This window comes from Geospiza fortis, unplaced genomic scaffold (assembly GCF_000277835.1).
Source record: "Geospiza fortis unplaced genomic scaffold, GeoFor_1.0 scaffold53, whole genome shotgun sequence".
NCBI classification, from domain to species: Eukaryota; Metazoa; Chordata; class Aves; order Passeriformes; family Thraupidae; genus Geospiza; species Geospiza fortis.
Window position 1 is genome coordinate 12779773 of NW_005054305.1, and position 17166 is coordinate 12796938.

General features: G+C 38.9%; 1 protein-coding gene across 1 annotated transcript in view; it reads left to right on the forward strand.

The window, feature by feature from the left end:
* The window catches only part of FHL5 (four and a half LIM domains 5), a 26306-nt gene extending 10675 nt beyond the window's left edge, over positions 1-15631 (forward strand). Inside the window, exons 2-6 of the mRNA XM_005418335.2 lie at positions 5128-5309; positions 7583-7757; positions 10008-10177; positions 12213-12399; positions 13592-15631. Coding sequence (XP_005418392.1) covers positions 5151-5309; positions 7583-7757; positions 10008-10177; positions 12213-12399; positions 13592-13743 — 843 coding nt within the window. The 5' untranslated portion in view covers positions 5128-5150 and the 3' untranslated portion in view covers positions 13744-15631. The remainder of the gene's footprint in view (positions 1-5127; positions 5310-7582; positions 7758-10007; positions 10178-12212; positions 12400-13591) is intronic.
* Positions 15632-17166: the final 1535 nt, after the last annotated feature.

Below are 17166 nucleotides of genomic sequence, written 5' to 3' on the forward strand. Positions count from 1 at the left end.
GGGGAGGTCCCCCTGGATAACAGCACATCCATGTGGTGTATCAGCCTCTCCTCCCACTGCCAGTGGTGTCATCTGCCAGTTTGCTGTGGGTGCCACTCTGTCCCATCTAACTCATCAGGTAATTTGAGTATTCTTTATCAGATGAGCCCTTTGTAACAGATGCAATCCTCAAACCTGTTTTCTGGTTCAATATGGGAAGTACAACTAAGAATACTGACAGAATTTTATATTAAAAGTTACAACAGTACACAGCTAATTATTTGATAACTTCATTTTATTCCATACATTTGACAGTAGTCAGAAAGGAATGAGCTCCATAATGACACAGGAGAAAATTCTGGCTCTACCAGACTGTATGAAAACCTGTAAAAAATGTGGGTAAGAATTATTTCAGAAAAAAAAAAAAGGAAGAATGTAGATGACTACACCATTTGAGTTTGTATGGTGTAAACAAAGCAGACAGCAATACCAATTAAGGAAAAAATTACAAAATTCCTGAGATGCTTGTTTCCCTAGTTAAGCCATAGCTCTTGCCCTTTTTGCTTGTAGTCAGGGGTGTGTTAAACACAGTACAATTCAGTACAAACTACCAGACCAACCTCTAAAATATCTGCTTTGCCCTCATACCCCACCAAAGCAGTGTCATTTGTGGCATCCGTCCTGGCTGTTTAAAGGAGAATTTCAACAGTGAGAGCTCTGCACTCACTCAGATGCTTCCTGGACCTGATGCTGTGTTACTGTCCCATGCCACAGAGATATGATAGCTCAGAGTTAGTGTCTGTGTCTTCTTTCCTGTGGGTTCTTGGCTTGACTTGATCTGTAATACATGGCCCCAGTTCCTATTGCTTCTCTAGCCATTTTTAGAAAAGCAAATATTACAGAACCTTTAATATATGTAAATGCATGAGACAAAAATAGAAATAGGGAAAATGAAGTCAGAAAATTCATGCAAATAAGGCAAATAGCATTAGAAGATTAAAACATGCACTTACCTGAAAATGAACAATGCCTAGGGCCGCTTGCAGGGGTGTCCTCATCATAGGATACCAAATTGTTTTTCTTATCCTTCACTGCTGTTCAAAGGATTTTTTCCCATCTATTTTTTTTTCTTTATGCCTCTCTAAGAAGAAGTCTTTTTCCAATATCTGCATGTTCTTAAAGAAAAATATGATGAAGTTCAATGGCAGGTATATTTAGATTGAGAAATAGTCCATTAGAATTTCTACAAAGTGAAAGATAGAACATTTTTATCTATATGTACATATCTACATCCATATGTATATACTAATTAATTTCTGAGTAGTATGAATGTTTCTGGGTTTTTTATTTTTGTTTGTGTGAGGGAGATTAACATATATTTATAGAAAACATCAAGATTAATTATTGAAACATATATTAACCTTCTGGCTCTGTTTTTTAACTCCAGTGAGGAAAAAAGCATTCTTTTCCTGATGGTTCCATGTCTATCAGGATTCACAACCTCACAACCATGTTCTTACAGCTTTCTTCACTGGAAGTCTTCTAGTGCTCTGCATTTTATGGGAAATAACATGGACTTCTCCAGAAAGTCCCTGTCCTAATTTGTTGTAGCTAAATTCTATCCTAATCTGCTTTAACAGCAGGCTGACTAGCCAGCTCTCTTTTTCATATTTTCATCTCTTTTATCATTCAGTCCATGAAGCTGCTGCATTCTCAAATCTGACCCCAGAGACTCCAGTTACAATATCCTCACGTCCTTGGCAGCATCTCTCTGCACCTCCTTGGAATATTCTTAACATTAAAAATGATACCTCGTATCCCTGCCAACCAGGTACATAAAAATCAACAGTATTTAGCTTCCAATTTAAGATGTTCCAATTTAAATAATAAAATCATCTTTTCCCAAGGAATGGCAACATTGCAGTCTTTCCCTGCGCCTAGGACTTGAGTTAGCAGCTGGAATGCTGGAGTCAGCGTTTCATTCCATGAGAGTGAATAACATCAGATCTCCAGAGATTTCTTAGCTGACCTTCAAAACACAAAGTCTAGCTTCCAGCAAACTTAAAGTAAACATATTTCTCTAGAGATTAGGATCAAAGCACAAGAAAAACATTCTACTTCACTGCGTGGCCCTCGTACCATTACTTATTTATTGGAGCAAGGATAAGTGGTGCTGGGAGAGACGAGATTCACCTTTTTTGTTGCATTTTCTAACGGTAAAAGTAGTTCTCAAAGGTTACCCATACTTTTGCCAAAAGGTTTGCAAAAAATCTTAATTATTTGCACACCATTACTGCTTCATTCCCAAACATGGTCTTTTATGATGATTCATGGTCAAACTCTGAAGAATGTCTGAAGAAAATTTTGGGGCAACTTGAGCATTTTACTAGAGAAGCAGCCCAAGGACACTCAGGCTTTGACTCTGTTCTTGGGGGTACTTTTTTAAGTCCTCAAGCAACAACTCTCATCTGTAGAACAGGATTGATAGCACTTTGCTCCCATATCCATATAGGGGTTTAGGAGGACAATTATATTGCAATTCAGTAGTTCTGAAGTATTACAGCAGTGGGTCTTGTTTGTGCACACAGCCTGGGCTTCCTGGAACAGACTGACTTCCTGGGGGGAAAAAAGCAATAATCAAGAGAACTGCTTTTTAAAGAAAATTACTTATAATGCAGAGTTTTTGATAACTTAAAAACCAGATTGACATTCATTCGAATGAAAAACAGAGATGTTTCTACAGATATGGGACAGATGTTTCTACAGATATTTATTGGAGAGCTTTGTGCAACAAAAATGCTCTATAAGTAACAAAACTTTTCATGATTACCCTGTTTGGATTTTACTGTTGCCACTTTTAGGCCGAGATGAAACTCTGTCAGGAATCAGGAGTACTGATCCAGCAGGGAGGGCATCAGAAAGGTGGTTCTCTCAGGGTTATCCTCCGAGGCAATTCATTACTTTAATTCCCACTAAAAAAATAAATGAAAATCCTCTGAAACCCAGTTTCAAGCCTGTCCCGTGACCTTGACTGTGGAGCACAGTTGACCACAAATACTCCTTGATTGTGTCCTTAGACACCAGTTGATACTTCTTCCCCCGCAAAGAGCAAAATGCGCAAAACTTTACCTTGACTTTGGTCATCACTGTGATTGTGCATTAAATGCACTGAGCTCTGCCTGGTTTTATATGTCATGTTCTGTAAATGTACAAGCTGATGGATGTAATTTTCTCATATAAATGGGTTTATTTGTTGCACATTCAAATCTCTGTTTGATCTTAAGGAAATGGAAGTCCTGATTCAAACCCTGTTATATTATTTTACCAAGGATATCACATAAAACACATGAGAAATATTTTTAAGAAAGCATGTTTCCCACTGATCTGGGTTCCAGATTGTTTTATTTCCTTACTACACCCTGTCTTGGCTGACAGGGTGTAGTAATATTAAGGTTAGTAAGAAATGAAATATATCAATTCAACTCTAAAGATTTTCAGTTTACAGGAGGAACGAGTTTTCCAATCAAGTCATTACTGTTGGTCTGAAATTAGTATGACAACCTTGCTCCCTGCCCCCTTTCCACTGTTTTACTACTACACCTCCCAGAAGAGATTAATTAATAAATGCCTGACCTTATGCACTGGTGCCAGTGAAAACCTGCAGTAATTGGTTTTTTTCTCACAGCTCAAAAAACCATTTTGGTTTAGAGCTTACTAAAGCAAAAACCCAGAAAAAGCTGAACCATGTGTATAAGACAGTGAGTGCATAAAAACAAAGTATGAGGGTATAACTCTAAGTGGACTAGATGGAGGCTTTGTCATGGATAAGAACTCCCTCAAATCTTGTCCTTCTCTTTGTTCTTCCTTACTCTCAGGCTATGTATCTGGTTAAAAGAAATTAATTTGCCCTGTTATTCAAAGTGCAAAAATTTCAGCTGCCCACAGTCACTGATATGTAAATATTTTAGGAGACCTTCCCCAGTCGTTTTCAACTCCTCTAAAATTCATGATTGCTGGTGCTGGCTGCAGCTACACCCATTGAGTTTAATGAACAGTGCAACCCAACGTGCCCAGCAGATGTTTTTGGGGTTGCTTCACTGGGAACTTTTTGGTTTCTTCTTCCATCATTTCCAAGAATCAAGACCCAATTTTAGCAAAGTGATGATGATCCAACCAGCAATAAGACTGAAATAGGTCTTCATCTCCACAATCCTTAAAACACTCACTATTGCAGGTCTATAAGCAGCTGAGGTTTGGATGCTTGTCCAGCCTCTTTAGCCTGAAAAACTGAAGGATGGGAAATTCACACAACTGACTCTCAATAGATTTGTGGTATTTCCTGCACTTGTCTGGGACAGAAATATAAACTATTTCACATTATTTTGGTACTGCCAACGTGGAATCCAATATAGAAATAAAGAAATATGTAAGAAAAAACAATCTTTTCCAATAACAACAAGGAAAACCTTCTTTAAGTTTTGATTTTGTTTGACTTATTATTTACTTTATTTTTCTTAATATTTCACTCTATTGCTCTCCAGGGGTATTTGTGCGACCTTACAATGCCACCAAATATTAGCAGCAGAGTCAAGATATTGCAAAAAACAGTCATAAGTCAAGTCCCTTGTCTTCCTTCCATTGGGTCAAGTAGATGTGGGGGTATTTTGAAAAGAAAGGAAGGAGCAGAAGGACAGGAGTATCAAGAGAAAGTCAGGAACACACTACAAAGTTCCTGCCTCTTCTCTTTGGCCTTTTAACTCCTCAGTGGGTTTCATTTCTGAATTATTGCTTCTATCTCCATTACCCAATTTCTGGATGAGGTATATCTCAGAATCCAGTACATAATGCTTATAATGCCAGCAGTTTTATGTAGAGAATGTGAAGTTGGCTTCATTTTCAGGTGTCTGACCTGAAACAGTGTTAGAATAAGCTGAAGCAGCCCTCTTGCTCCCCATCATGTAGGTGATACAATTCACAGTATATGTTGTTAAAGGCTACCATTTTATTGTTGAACAAGCCAGCATTAAGAAATCCAGGGCACTGCAAATGACCAGGAAATGCCTGTCCAACTCTCACAAGTAATGCAGCATTATTAGTCTTTGAGCAAACATCAGGCACTGAATTGCCCAATTTTCCCATCTTTTGCAGAGCACGTGGAGGGCCCCGGCAGGATGACCAGCAGCCACATGGATTGCCATTTCTGCCTGCAGTCTCTCCGTGGCAGGAAATATGCACTAAGAGATGAGAATGCTTACTGTGTCCCGTGTTATGACAGCCTGTACGCCAACCCCTGCGAAGAGTGCAAGCAGCCCATAGAGTGCAGCTCCAAGGTAAAGATTTAGCTTGCACTTTTTGTTCCTTGTTAAATTATACACAAATCCAATTTCTTTAGTGGTAGATGTGATACCCACCCCTTTGCATATCCCTGTATCACTGAAGAGACTTGAGCATAGCTGTCGTACATTCACACACATCAGAGTGAAACAGTGCTATTTTCCCTGAATAGGAAAGCTCTGGGGTCAAAGATGAGGAAATCTGCACATGCATATACCCAAGCACACAGTAAGGCTGTGTGGACCTCAGCTGGGCTCCATCCTTCACCTCCAGCCACTCACTGGCTGCAGAGGCTGCACAGTGCTGGGGAAGTGATAGGGTGGGTGGTGTAATTCAGTGTATCAGGTTGATTGACATCTTGGAATTTCTGAGATGCGTTCATTGAAAAAATATTTTGAGTAAATTACTTTTACTGTAGGTGTTGACAAGCAGATGCCAAGCTGAGAAGACAACATGTTTATAGTTTTCATATTCTCTCTCTTTCTTTTGGAAATGAAAGGATTTTTTATTTCTGCTTAATTCCATGCTTATCTTGCTCATCTCACAGATGGTGTATTAGTGGTTGTGTTTCTGACCTTGTCTTTCCTTTCACCTCTCCATTTTTTACAATATTAATTAATAATTCAAGTTCCTCTGTGGTCTTTGACAGGATTTCTAGTAACCCATACTTCAATTTAGAGGACGTATACTTGACATTGAATTTTAAGGTCAAATGAAACCTATCAAAAAGCATTTGTTTTGCCAAGTCCAGTGTGTACTGGCCACCTTCTCCCCATGCTCTCTTTGCCTATGTTCCTTAGAAATAAAAGGACAGAAAGATATTAAAATAAACCTCTTGGAAGGCTTTCCCAGCCCAAGCACTTCAAGGGACATAGTCTGCATACAGGAATCATCCAAGGAAAATGCTGATTTGGATGAAGACACTCCTCAAAGTCTCAGCATTTCACCCACATTAATGTTGAACACGTAGCACCAGTCAGATTCACCAGAACACATGCTTTGAGTTCACTTAATTTCACCTTTAAAATTAAAAATTAAATCAGTGACAGGATTACTATTGTTGAAGATCATAAACAAAAAGCCATGTCTTTGGACTGAGTGGAAGGAAAAAATAGGAGAAAAAAAGCAGACGTGGTAAGAAAGGAGTGCACCTAGCTAGAGACATCTAGAAAAGTGGCACACAGAGATCTACAGCTGATTGTCTCAGCTCTCCCAGGGGGTTAGAGCTTGGGTTTTTTCCTCTACTCCTCACCCAGTCTTTTGCCTCGGGCTGCTCTGGGCTGACAGCCTAGTTCCTGCAAGGTTCAGGGTGCTAACTAAAGCAAATGAAAATGCTGAGTGCTCAGCACCTAATGAAACAAAGCATGGTATTTCTTTTATTTTTAGCTCTTTAAAAGGCAGGGACATAATCAAGGAGAACAATGAGATTGGATTTGTGCCCTTTTATGTTTCTTACTCATAAAAGACCCCTGGAAGAGTTTATTTTTTAAGCTGGGAAGGTTTTTTGGAGATGCATTTTTCCCTTGCTTTTCTAACTGTGGGAAATTAAATCTGCTGTTTGGTCTTTTTTTGAATTCTTAGTCAGGATGTCATACATATATATTGTTATCTCTTTCGTATACATATATATTGTTAGCTCTTTCATCCCTTAAGCCCACTGACTCTTAAACTTTTTTCTGTCAAATTTTCAGGAGGATTTATATCAGATGTAAACAAAAACAATGACTTTTTTTTTAATATTACTAATATTAACTTTGTTCTCAATGAGATTTTAATTGCTTGTTTTCTGACAGCTATTAGAATTATGTCATGTCAGCTGGAAGAAGAAATAGTAGCGTTGAAAATACATAAGGTTCACTTCAAATTCTGCAGAATATGAGCTTCCTCTCCAGTGGTCTGTGCACATTAAAAATGTTAATCACTTGTTTCTCCTTGAAAGACAACTGTAACATATACCGTGATTCTTCCAATAAAAACATACCTCTGTGTTACGTAAGGAAGGACATTCCGCCAAAGCAGCTCCCAATGGCCTCTGAAAGAGATCTACACAACAGTCACAATGTCACAACAGTGACATTGAGCACCTGCACCTTTCCTGAGCACACTTCTGGTTGGATCCGCCACTGCAATGCTCTTCCTTTTTCGTTTTAGTTCTGGAAGGAACTGAAGGATAAAAGCACTGTAAATAAATGCTCTCATTAACATGTGAGATTTCTGATTAAGCACTGTAAATAAATGTTTTCACTAACATGAACTTACTTTCTCCAAGGATCTGGCCTACAAAGGCCGCCACTGGCATGAGGGGTGCTTCAGGTGTGCCAAGTGCAGTCGCTCACTTGTGGAGAAACCATTTGCTGCCAAGGACGAGGTCTTGCTGTGTACTGAGTGCTACTCTGATGATTATTCATCCAAGTGTTTTCACTGCCAGAAGACCATTATGCCTGGTAAGACAACAGGGGTCCTTTGCTGAGAAATGGAACCACATTTTTAATGATACCCTCCTCCTGGAATAACCAAGCTACAAGGTCCTTGACTTTCAGAACAGCTTGGAGGTGACTACTCTTCCTTTGTGTGTAGCATTCTCCCAGCAGAGGAGAGAAGGCAGGCAGACACTTCTGATCTACCACTGAGAGGTCTTATGAATCCTTATAAAAATATTAAGAGTTCAATGTAGGGTAAAATATGTTCATGTGATGTCCTTGATTCCGTTGCAGTTCTTAGGAAGGCTATCCTGCTGTGAGCATAAGTAGACAAACTGAGCTATTGTAAGCAGAAGTGCCACATTAGACAAGTCATCTGCATGTTTTCCACATTGATCAGACCCTGTGCTTGTGTTCTTCATACAAGTGCTTTCACTCAGAAATATGTTTTGTTTAAATTGTCAAAACATGACAATTTGCTTTCAAATCATTAGCAGCATTTTTACTAAAATGAATACAAGTCCATTTTACAATATTGTCCATGTTTACAATAGGCTTACTTCCTGCCATTAGCACTCTTGAAAATTCTGCACTTTCCACTAAGCTGCTTCTCAGCTTTTGATTGTGTCTGTTCAGGACACACTCTAGACTTTTCATTTCTACCACATCAGTAAAGCTCATACAGCAGAGTATGACCCAAAAGCTGCCTCTTCACACGCATCTGAGAGAAGCCACAGCACCATTTGTTGCAAAAGGAAGCTGCTTGCTTAGGAAAGTGACTCCCTAGCTTTTGGAACAGAGAATGTCAGTAAATTTGGCAGTGACGTTAGAATTTTATTTTTCAGTATATCTTAATGCCAAACAGTAAGATCCAGGCTGTGCAAAATTAGTCTTACTATTGGTACTAGATTACTCAGGTTGTATTCAACCTGTAACACTAGTTTGTGTTTTTACAGTTTATTTCCTTTTCATTACAAGTAAAATCTGCATTAGTGGAAACAAATATTGTAAAAATACAGCTGTGTTCATTTAAAGAATTATAAACTACTTGAATTGTACATAGTTTTCAAAAATCTTGTCAAATAGGCGTACCTCCCTAGATGTGATCAAAAAAGTGCCAGAATACGCTCAGGTTTGCATTATTATCTTCTGGTGTAAATCCATGCTGTTTGTTTTGTCAGAGAGTCTAAATCCTTGCAGCAAGTGCCCGAAGGTGTGACAAACAGTGCAACAGAGGCATGGGAATGCCAGCCAGTCTCTGTATCATTAACTTCCTTCTCATCAGCTTGCTAGCTCTGTATTGAAAAGACCTAGTTGAGAAAGACAGTGAAATTGGCCTTCTGATCACTGGGATGAAGCTGCAAACCTTTTGTGTCTAAATACAATCAGTAGTTTCTCCACTGGCCCCACAGTTCAGGAAACAGGTGCAGTGGGATTAATCAGTTATAGCAGCAATCCTCTTCTTCATGTGGAAAGGATGAAAAGCGCCTTGCACATCTTTGTGCAGTCTTATGCTACCTACAGATAGAAGTTGAGGATGGAGATCCGCTGGAAAAGCTGCTCCCAGATATATGCACATATCTTGGACTTATGTTGCTATGTCAAGATAAGACGCCTGTACATAGTGATAAAAGCTCCGAGACTCCTCTGACAAACATTTAACTGAGCAACTTTCTGTCCTTGTGCTGTATCAATAGCATCTAGTTAAACATGATAAAAAGAATTGTTGGTCTAGGACAGAAATTGTGAGCTATAGGAGAAGGCAGCATAATGTGCTTTATCACAGAAAAAATATTTACTTTTAGTTGCTAATTTAAGCTGATTAAGATAAATAATGCATTTATAAGTGAAGGAGCCTTAGTTTAAGAAAGATAGAAGACAGGACAATAATAAATGTACTAAACATCCAGCAAGTTAATTTTTAATTTATAAAATTGTTGTGTACATGAACATTATCACTGAGTTGGCTGGTTTGAGAGAAATTGATCAATTCAAGCATAATCACAAAGAAACCCCAAAAGATTCATATAAGAACAGACTCTCAAAATCACAGCTTAGGAAAGTCAGCACATCTTTTGCCAGATGAATATATGACACTGAATGCGTTCTTGAAATTTGAAATGAATTCTTAGAAGCTCTATTAAATTGAAGATAACTGTTTTCTTGGGTAATCCAATGCTGAGCTAGAAGGTTCAAAACCAAGAGCATTCCCAACATTTAAAACTTATATTAAAAGGCTATATCTGAGAGGATTGTTTATTTTTGTTTTTTCAGGTTCACGTAAAATGGAATTTAAGGGAAGTTCCTGGCATGAATCCTGTTTTGTTTGCCAGTATTGTCAGCAACCATTGGGAACAAAACCATTAATCACCAAAGACAATGAGAATTACTGTGTGCCCTGTTTTGAGAAGCAATTTGCTCACCATTGCTATGCTTGCAAAAAGGTAATTAAACACATAATACAAAAAAATGCCCTAGTGAGGCAATATCTCATGGGAGAAAGGGCTGGATCATGTGAAATGTGTGGTGAACTAAGAGTAAGATCAGGATCTTCCCAATGACACTGGACACTGAAAGGCAACTGTGGCAGTGTCTGCTGTCCACTCTTGTTAATCTAAGATTGATTATATCTGAAATAATCTTATTTGCCAAAACAAATGCTTTGGGCTTCTTTAGTTATTGATTGTGATTTTTAGCAAAGGTTAAATGGAAAGTTATATAAAACCCTTCTTTCCTGAAAATCTCTGCTTTTGCCTTTGTAAACATACCTCTCTTTCCATCATTTTTCAGATGTATTCATATGCATAATTAGCCACCTGAACTGAGCAAATCATCCACAATCTTGGCTACTTTTTCTTGAGATGTATCAGGCAATTAGCAGGTCAAGTAACATTCAATTGTGATAACACTAGTCAGGAGTGTTATCCTGATGCAATATGTGATGATACCCTTGTGGGTACCAGAAAGCTTGATTTGATTTCTTTTTTCCCCCAAGCACAGATAAATCAATTCTTCCCTCCTTTGATTTCTCATGTTTTAGGATTTTCTCTTCTGGATGAAAATACTCAAAGCATCACACTATTCTAGTGTGATACTTACCTCTAGAGAAATGTTTTAAGCTGTTTTTTAGGCCAGAATTTTACTTATTCTTCAGTACCTGCATCACTCTGGAAGCTTTTTTTTTCCCCCCACTTTATCAAATAACTTATAATTCCCTGTAGTTATGTAATGATTACCTGTAAATCTCTACCTCTAACAAAAGCTTTTAATTTCAGGAAAATATGCTGCCTACTTTTTTCTTCAGTAGCTAAACTTTAGAAAGTACTTTTATATATCCCCAAGTCCCTACATCTAGACTTTAACTTGCATTAAATGAACACATGGCAATTATAGTAATTATGCTCAGTGTTTATTACAGGCATTGATATTAGCACCACCTACATGAAATAATCAGGATTTGCTTCTTAAATATTCTAGGAATGCAAATAGTCCCCCCACATAATAGCTAAAATAATTTTATTTCTGAATTTAGATTTTTAGATTTTAATGAAAAAGCAAACATAACCACAAAATAGCCCAAAACTAGAATGTGAAAGGCATTGGAAACTATTTAAATCTCTTTATTGCTTGACATGAGCCCATATTATTCTTGATTTTCCTGAAACTGTGTTCCCCAGGGAAATTTGATGGTACCACTATTTTTGCTTAAGTTTCTTCAAATTTTACTCCTCCTGTTCCAACATTATTCATTTATTCACTCATTCATCAATTCCCTGTCATGCATGTGACTTGATGGTAGAAACACTATCTTACAGCTCATCTTTATAGAAATTTCTCTGTACAGTCTCTCACAAATTCTGTGAAACCAGCTCTTTGCCACACATATGGGACCCACAGAACAACTGGAAACTTCCCTCTTCAGAAATAACCAGTGAAGAGCTGTGAATGTATTGCTGGCAAAGAGAAGCTGATGACGTTGATAAACCTGATTTTTTTTCTTCTTCTGACTGTGTAGCTCTCATTTCTGTTGTACTTCTGTTTCATTACTGTCTTTCTTATTTAAAATATTGTTGCACTAGAGAGACAGCAAAATCCTGGTTGGAGATTAACTATTATCTCAGCATCGGTTCTCTCGCCCACTGCCTATCACTGAGAATTTCTCTTCTGAGAGCATGCCTGATTATAAACACTTATCTACAGTGTAATAGAAAAATTTCATTTAAAGATAACATATTTATTACAAATTATGAGGTTGTATTGTGGTAGAAAATGGAAAATAACAAATCAGTAGCATATGGAATTCAACTGCAGATTAGTTAAATGGATAATCCAGATGAAAAAAGTTGATGTGACCACACTTTCTTCTCTTGTTCATGTTGGAAGAGAGAAAACAAGTGGAAGTACTTATGAAGGACTGGAAAATCCTTCATGATTCACACCTTTGTTTCTTTGCTCTGCCCTTGTTTGTCAATGCATTAGATTATAACTTCTGGAGGAGTGGCCTACCATGACCAGCCTTGGCATAAAGAGTGCTTTGTGTGTGCTGTGTGTAACACTCAGCTGTCTGGACAAAGATTCATTTCCAAAGATGACTACCCATACTGTGTTGACTGTTTCAGCAAATTTCATGCCAAGAAGTGTGCTGCTTGCAAGAAACCTATTGCAGGTGAGTCTCATCTTCTAGAGGGGACCAGACAGAAATGAATCATCAGTCTCCTCTCAAAGAAGACTTTCACTTTAGAAAAAAACCCATTAAAATTACTCCCATCATAATGAAAGACTGAAGGAGTTAACTATCAGAGAGACTCTCTCTGTGTCACATGTCCTGTGTCTTGCTAGGACATACTGATCACACATGTTCTCTAACAGTGAGGAGTGGTTTTATGTGCCCAAAGGCATTGCTTGATGTAGTGTTTTCTGTAGAAAATTCCTCCTTAAGAATATTTTAAAAGGTGCTTTTTTTTGCTCTTCCCAGGACAGTACACACAAGCCCCTCTGTGATTTCTTCAGTTTTGTTTTTAAATGCAAATGTGATCAAACTGAACACAGATTAACTGCCTGCTGGTAAGGCACACCTGTCAAATTAGAAAGCTTGCCAAATGCAGCAGAGCTCTATTTCATGAATCCTTGTATACTTATATATGATTTATAATTAGACATATATGTCACTGGTCTATGATAGCTGGAGTTTTCTGAGAGCATTTGCTGGTGTTCTGCACTTTAATCCTATGATGTGTGGATTCAGCTGTTGAAAAGTACTTCCTGATTCTTACAGGTGCATGCTGCATATGTCATTGGACAAAGAAGTAAATGAATACCCAATCCTATCTACATGATTTAAAAAATACCCAAACTACAAAACAACAGCAACAAAAAAAGCATCAAAACTATTCAAATTCCCCCAGTCTTCAAGATTTTATTTCAGATAATTCTGCTAGGAATCCCGTTCTCTGGTAATTTCCAAATGAATCCATCTTGAAGAAACTTAATTATGAGATTTCATTCAGAGTTGTATAGAAACTATACAAATATTGCAAATAACTTCCATGAGAGTTTGTTGGGAAGATCACCAAGCCTGAATGTACATTCTGATAAACCCACTGTGTTCAGATCTCATAATGGGATTTGCAAGCAGCTTGTGGCTTTGCTTGAAATATTTCCCACTGTTTAAATTTTAAAGATATTTTTCAATTCAGCCAAAAAAGAATATTTCACACTATGGATTTTTGTTCATTTTTCCGTTCGCTGTATGAATGACAACCTGATCACACATCAGAAAGTCATCTGTTGCATTACGGAACCATGTCCAGAAATACTGGATTCAGATCTTCTTTTTTCTTTTTCATACTCTCTTTCAGCTCTTGGAGGTGCCAAATACATCTCATTTGAGGAGCGCCAGTGGCACGGGGAATGTTTTAGCTGCACGAAATGCTCCATCTCCCTGGTGGGCCAGGAATTCCTCACTCAGCAGGATGACATCCTTTGCCACAAATGTGGCTCTGCTTCATAGTTCTGTGGAAAGCTGTACAGCTGCAGTATTCTCACTCTGTAGCAAGGTAGTTCATTGGTCTGCTGTAAGAAAACCAGATAGAAGGTACTAGAGTTATTCAGTTATTCAAGTAACTTTCCAACAGCAGTTTAATGCAGTCAGAGTTCTCAACTGTTTATAAACAAACATTAAACAAATGCCCCATACTGGTTAATAAAACAATGTAGAAAAGATTTCTATATATTTTAAGCCTAACTCAAGTATGTTTTCCTTGTAACACACTGCACTCTGCTGTTAGAAGCTTAAAAATTTATCTTTTATCACCTCTGAACCAAGAAGGATTGTGAAACATCTGTTTGGCATATGAATAATGATGAGGCATTAGCACTGATGCACAGATGCAGATCTTGGTACAGAAAGCTTGGAACAAGCATTTTTCTCTTGGATCATAACATTGAAGAAAACACCTTGTAAATACGATATTCTTTCATACTTTGGGCAAAAAAGATGCTGACAAAGCAGGCAGAAATTGTGAGCAGGAGATGCTTTCACATTGAGGAGTGCAGTCAGAAAGGCCCATTCCAAGGGCCAATTCAATGGGAAAAAGGACACTTCCCTTCCCTTACTGGGATTGCTACCTGAAGAAGTCACCCAAAACACTACAGCACAGATCCTTTCCCAAAACTGGGTAACTGTACTTAATTTTTTAGGCATAGCTGCTCTAGAACATAGATAAACCCATATTTTCAGCTACTGCAAGAGGTAAGGAATGACCAAGATTGAATAGTGCTGATGTACTTTTTCCCATAACGAATATGCCTTAAGACTTTGTTTCCACTGTTTTTGCTATACCTTCAATACAGGCCTAAAATATACTTTTTTATTAGTTGACTGAAGAGCCCACTCACAGTGGTCCATTTAACCTCGTACTTCATTCAAAACTGCTTTGCCAGCAACTGAAGCCCTGTTAAGGACCGTACCTGTTTGGTCTTTGATTCACAGTTCAGTCCTCTGCTTGTAAATTCCTGCTTGTGGACAGCAGGCTATCAACTCTCCAGAACTAATTCCTGATTCATTTCACCATTAGCCACATGTGTTTTTTAACAGTATGCCAAGAATTAGTAATTGTCATTGCAAGCCAGGCAGCTCTTGGTTGTAGTACAGGGCCTTAGTTTCCAAGTAGCCAGCTTTATATCTGCTCGCTGAGCTCCAGCACTCAAATATCTACTATTAAAGGTCATCCAGAACGGAGTTACAAACATCTATCTATCTGCCCCCTTCTTCCACAGTGTGTGTTGCAGTGGCCTGTTTCCTGTACTGGGCCATTGTGGATGCAGTAGTGATGTTAGGAATGGCAGGTTCTGCCCTGTCCAGCAGAGTCTGAGTCCTCAACTCAGATGTCTCTAAGTCATCCTTCTTCAGACTCTGACCTGGAGTGCGTAGAGTTATTTGGCTGACTTGAGTGCCCTTTATTCATATTGAAGACAGCCATTATTTTAGGTAGAAAAGTGGAAAAAAAGGAAGAATATGTGTGCATGGCTAAGCCAGAGCCAAAGAGCAGTGGCATAAAATCAATATGGATAATGACTGACCAATGAGTACATAGAAGTGTGTTGTCAGTCGATAAAATATTGATCTTTTGCTCTATGTGGTGTTAATTTTTGGTTTTCATTTTCTTCTTTCATGGCAGCTTTTATTGCAGTCTAGAGTTTGATTAGTTTATGTTTTTTCATTTTATCCCAGCTGCTTCCTTTTCTATTTACACATCTCCCATGGCTGACACAGGTTCTTGGTAAGGCTTAGATTCCCATAAATAGCAAATGCTTCATTGCCTTTATATATATAAATATATATATATACACACAAAACATAGTGGTTCACAGTTATGTATGATGTTCTAAAAATTTACACCGAGATATCAGAGATAAGTAAATGTTAATGGTCTTAAATTTTTAAATTAAAATGATGAATCACAATATTCAGGCTTGTCTGTGGGGTGTACATTTTGTTTCTTTGTGTGAAATTACATTCAGCACATCTCAAGAATGTAGTTTGGGCCCTTTATTCAGTCTCCTCTGAAGAATCATACATCTTAATTACAAATTGATGCAGGAATTACCAGGCAGCCTCCTAAGACATGAGAGAGTCACAGGTCAGACACACTGATCATGATAATCCCAGTCTTCCAGCCTTAACATTTAGGAAAATTAAATTCTTCTCTGACTCATCAACTAATTATATTTTTTAGAAATACCAACTGAATTATTTATTTCTTCTCCAGTAAATACAGTACAGTCAAACCTGACACTGATCATTTTCACTTCAGAAAAATAGTAAGAAATAAATGTGATTGCTATAAATAGAATAGAAGTTGTATCAGATACAAATTGTAATTTTCCTAGTGTCTGTCACCAGCTACCAATACCTAAGTATAAGTACAGTGATACTCTGGTGGTGGGCTGACCCTGGCTGGGCACCAGGTGCCCATGAAAGGCCCTCTGTCACTCCCCTCTGCAGTTGGACAGAGGAGAAGAAACACTACTCAAGGTTTGTGGGTGTAGGTAAGGAGAAGAGAGACATCTCTCAGCAATTACTGTGACAGCAGAACCGTCTTGACTTGGGAAAAAGAAATTTATTACCAATCAAATCAGAGTGAATAATGAGAAATAAAACAATATTTTAAAACCATTTTTTTCCCAACCCTCCTTTCTTTTCGGGCTTAACTTCACTTCTGAATTCTCTACCTGCTTCCCCTCCAGTGATGCAGGGGAACAGGAAATGGGGGCTGTGGTCAGTTCATCACACATTGCGTCTGTTGTTCCTTCCTCCTCAGCAGGAGAGCTCCTCACGCTCTTTCTCTGCCGCAGCATTGGAGGGAATGCCACGGGAGACAGTCCTCCATGAACTGCTCCAATTGGAGCGCCTCCCACAGGCTACAGTTCTTCAAACACTGCTCCTGTGTGGGATCCCTCACATGGAGTGCATCCCTTCAGCAAGAGACTGCTCCAGTGGGTCTCCCATGGGGTCACAAGTCCTGCCAGCAAACCTGCTCCAGTGTGGGCTCCTCTCTCCACAGGTCTACAAGCCCTGCCAGGAGTCTGCTCCAGCACAGGCTCCCCACAGGGTCACAGTCTCCTTCGGGCACCATGTCTCTGGCATGGGATTCTCCAGGGGCAGAAGGCAGATACCAGCTCCACCATGGACCTCCATGTGTTGCAGGGGAGTCTGCTCTGGCACCTGGAGCATCTCCTCCCCCTTCATCTTCACTGACCTTGGTGACCTTGGTGTCTCTCACATGTTCTCACTCTTCTCTTTGGCTGCTGTTTCCACAGCCCTTCTCCTTCCTCCCCTCCCCACCCTTCTCCAATCTGTTATCCCAGAGGCTCTGCCACCATCCCTGATGGGCTCAGCTGTGGCCAGCAGTGGGTCCAACCTGCAGCCAGC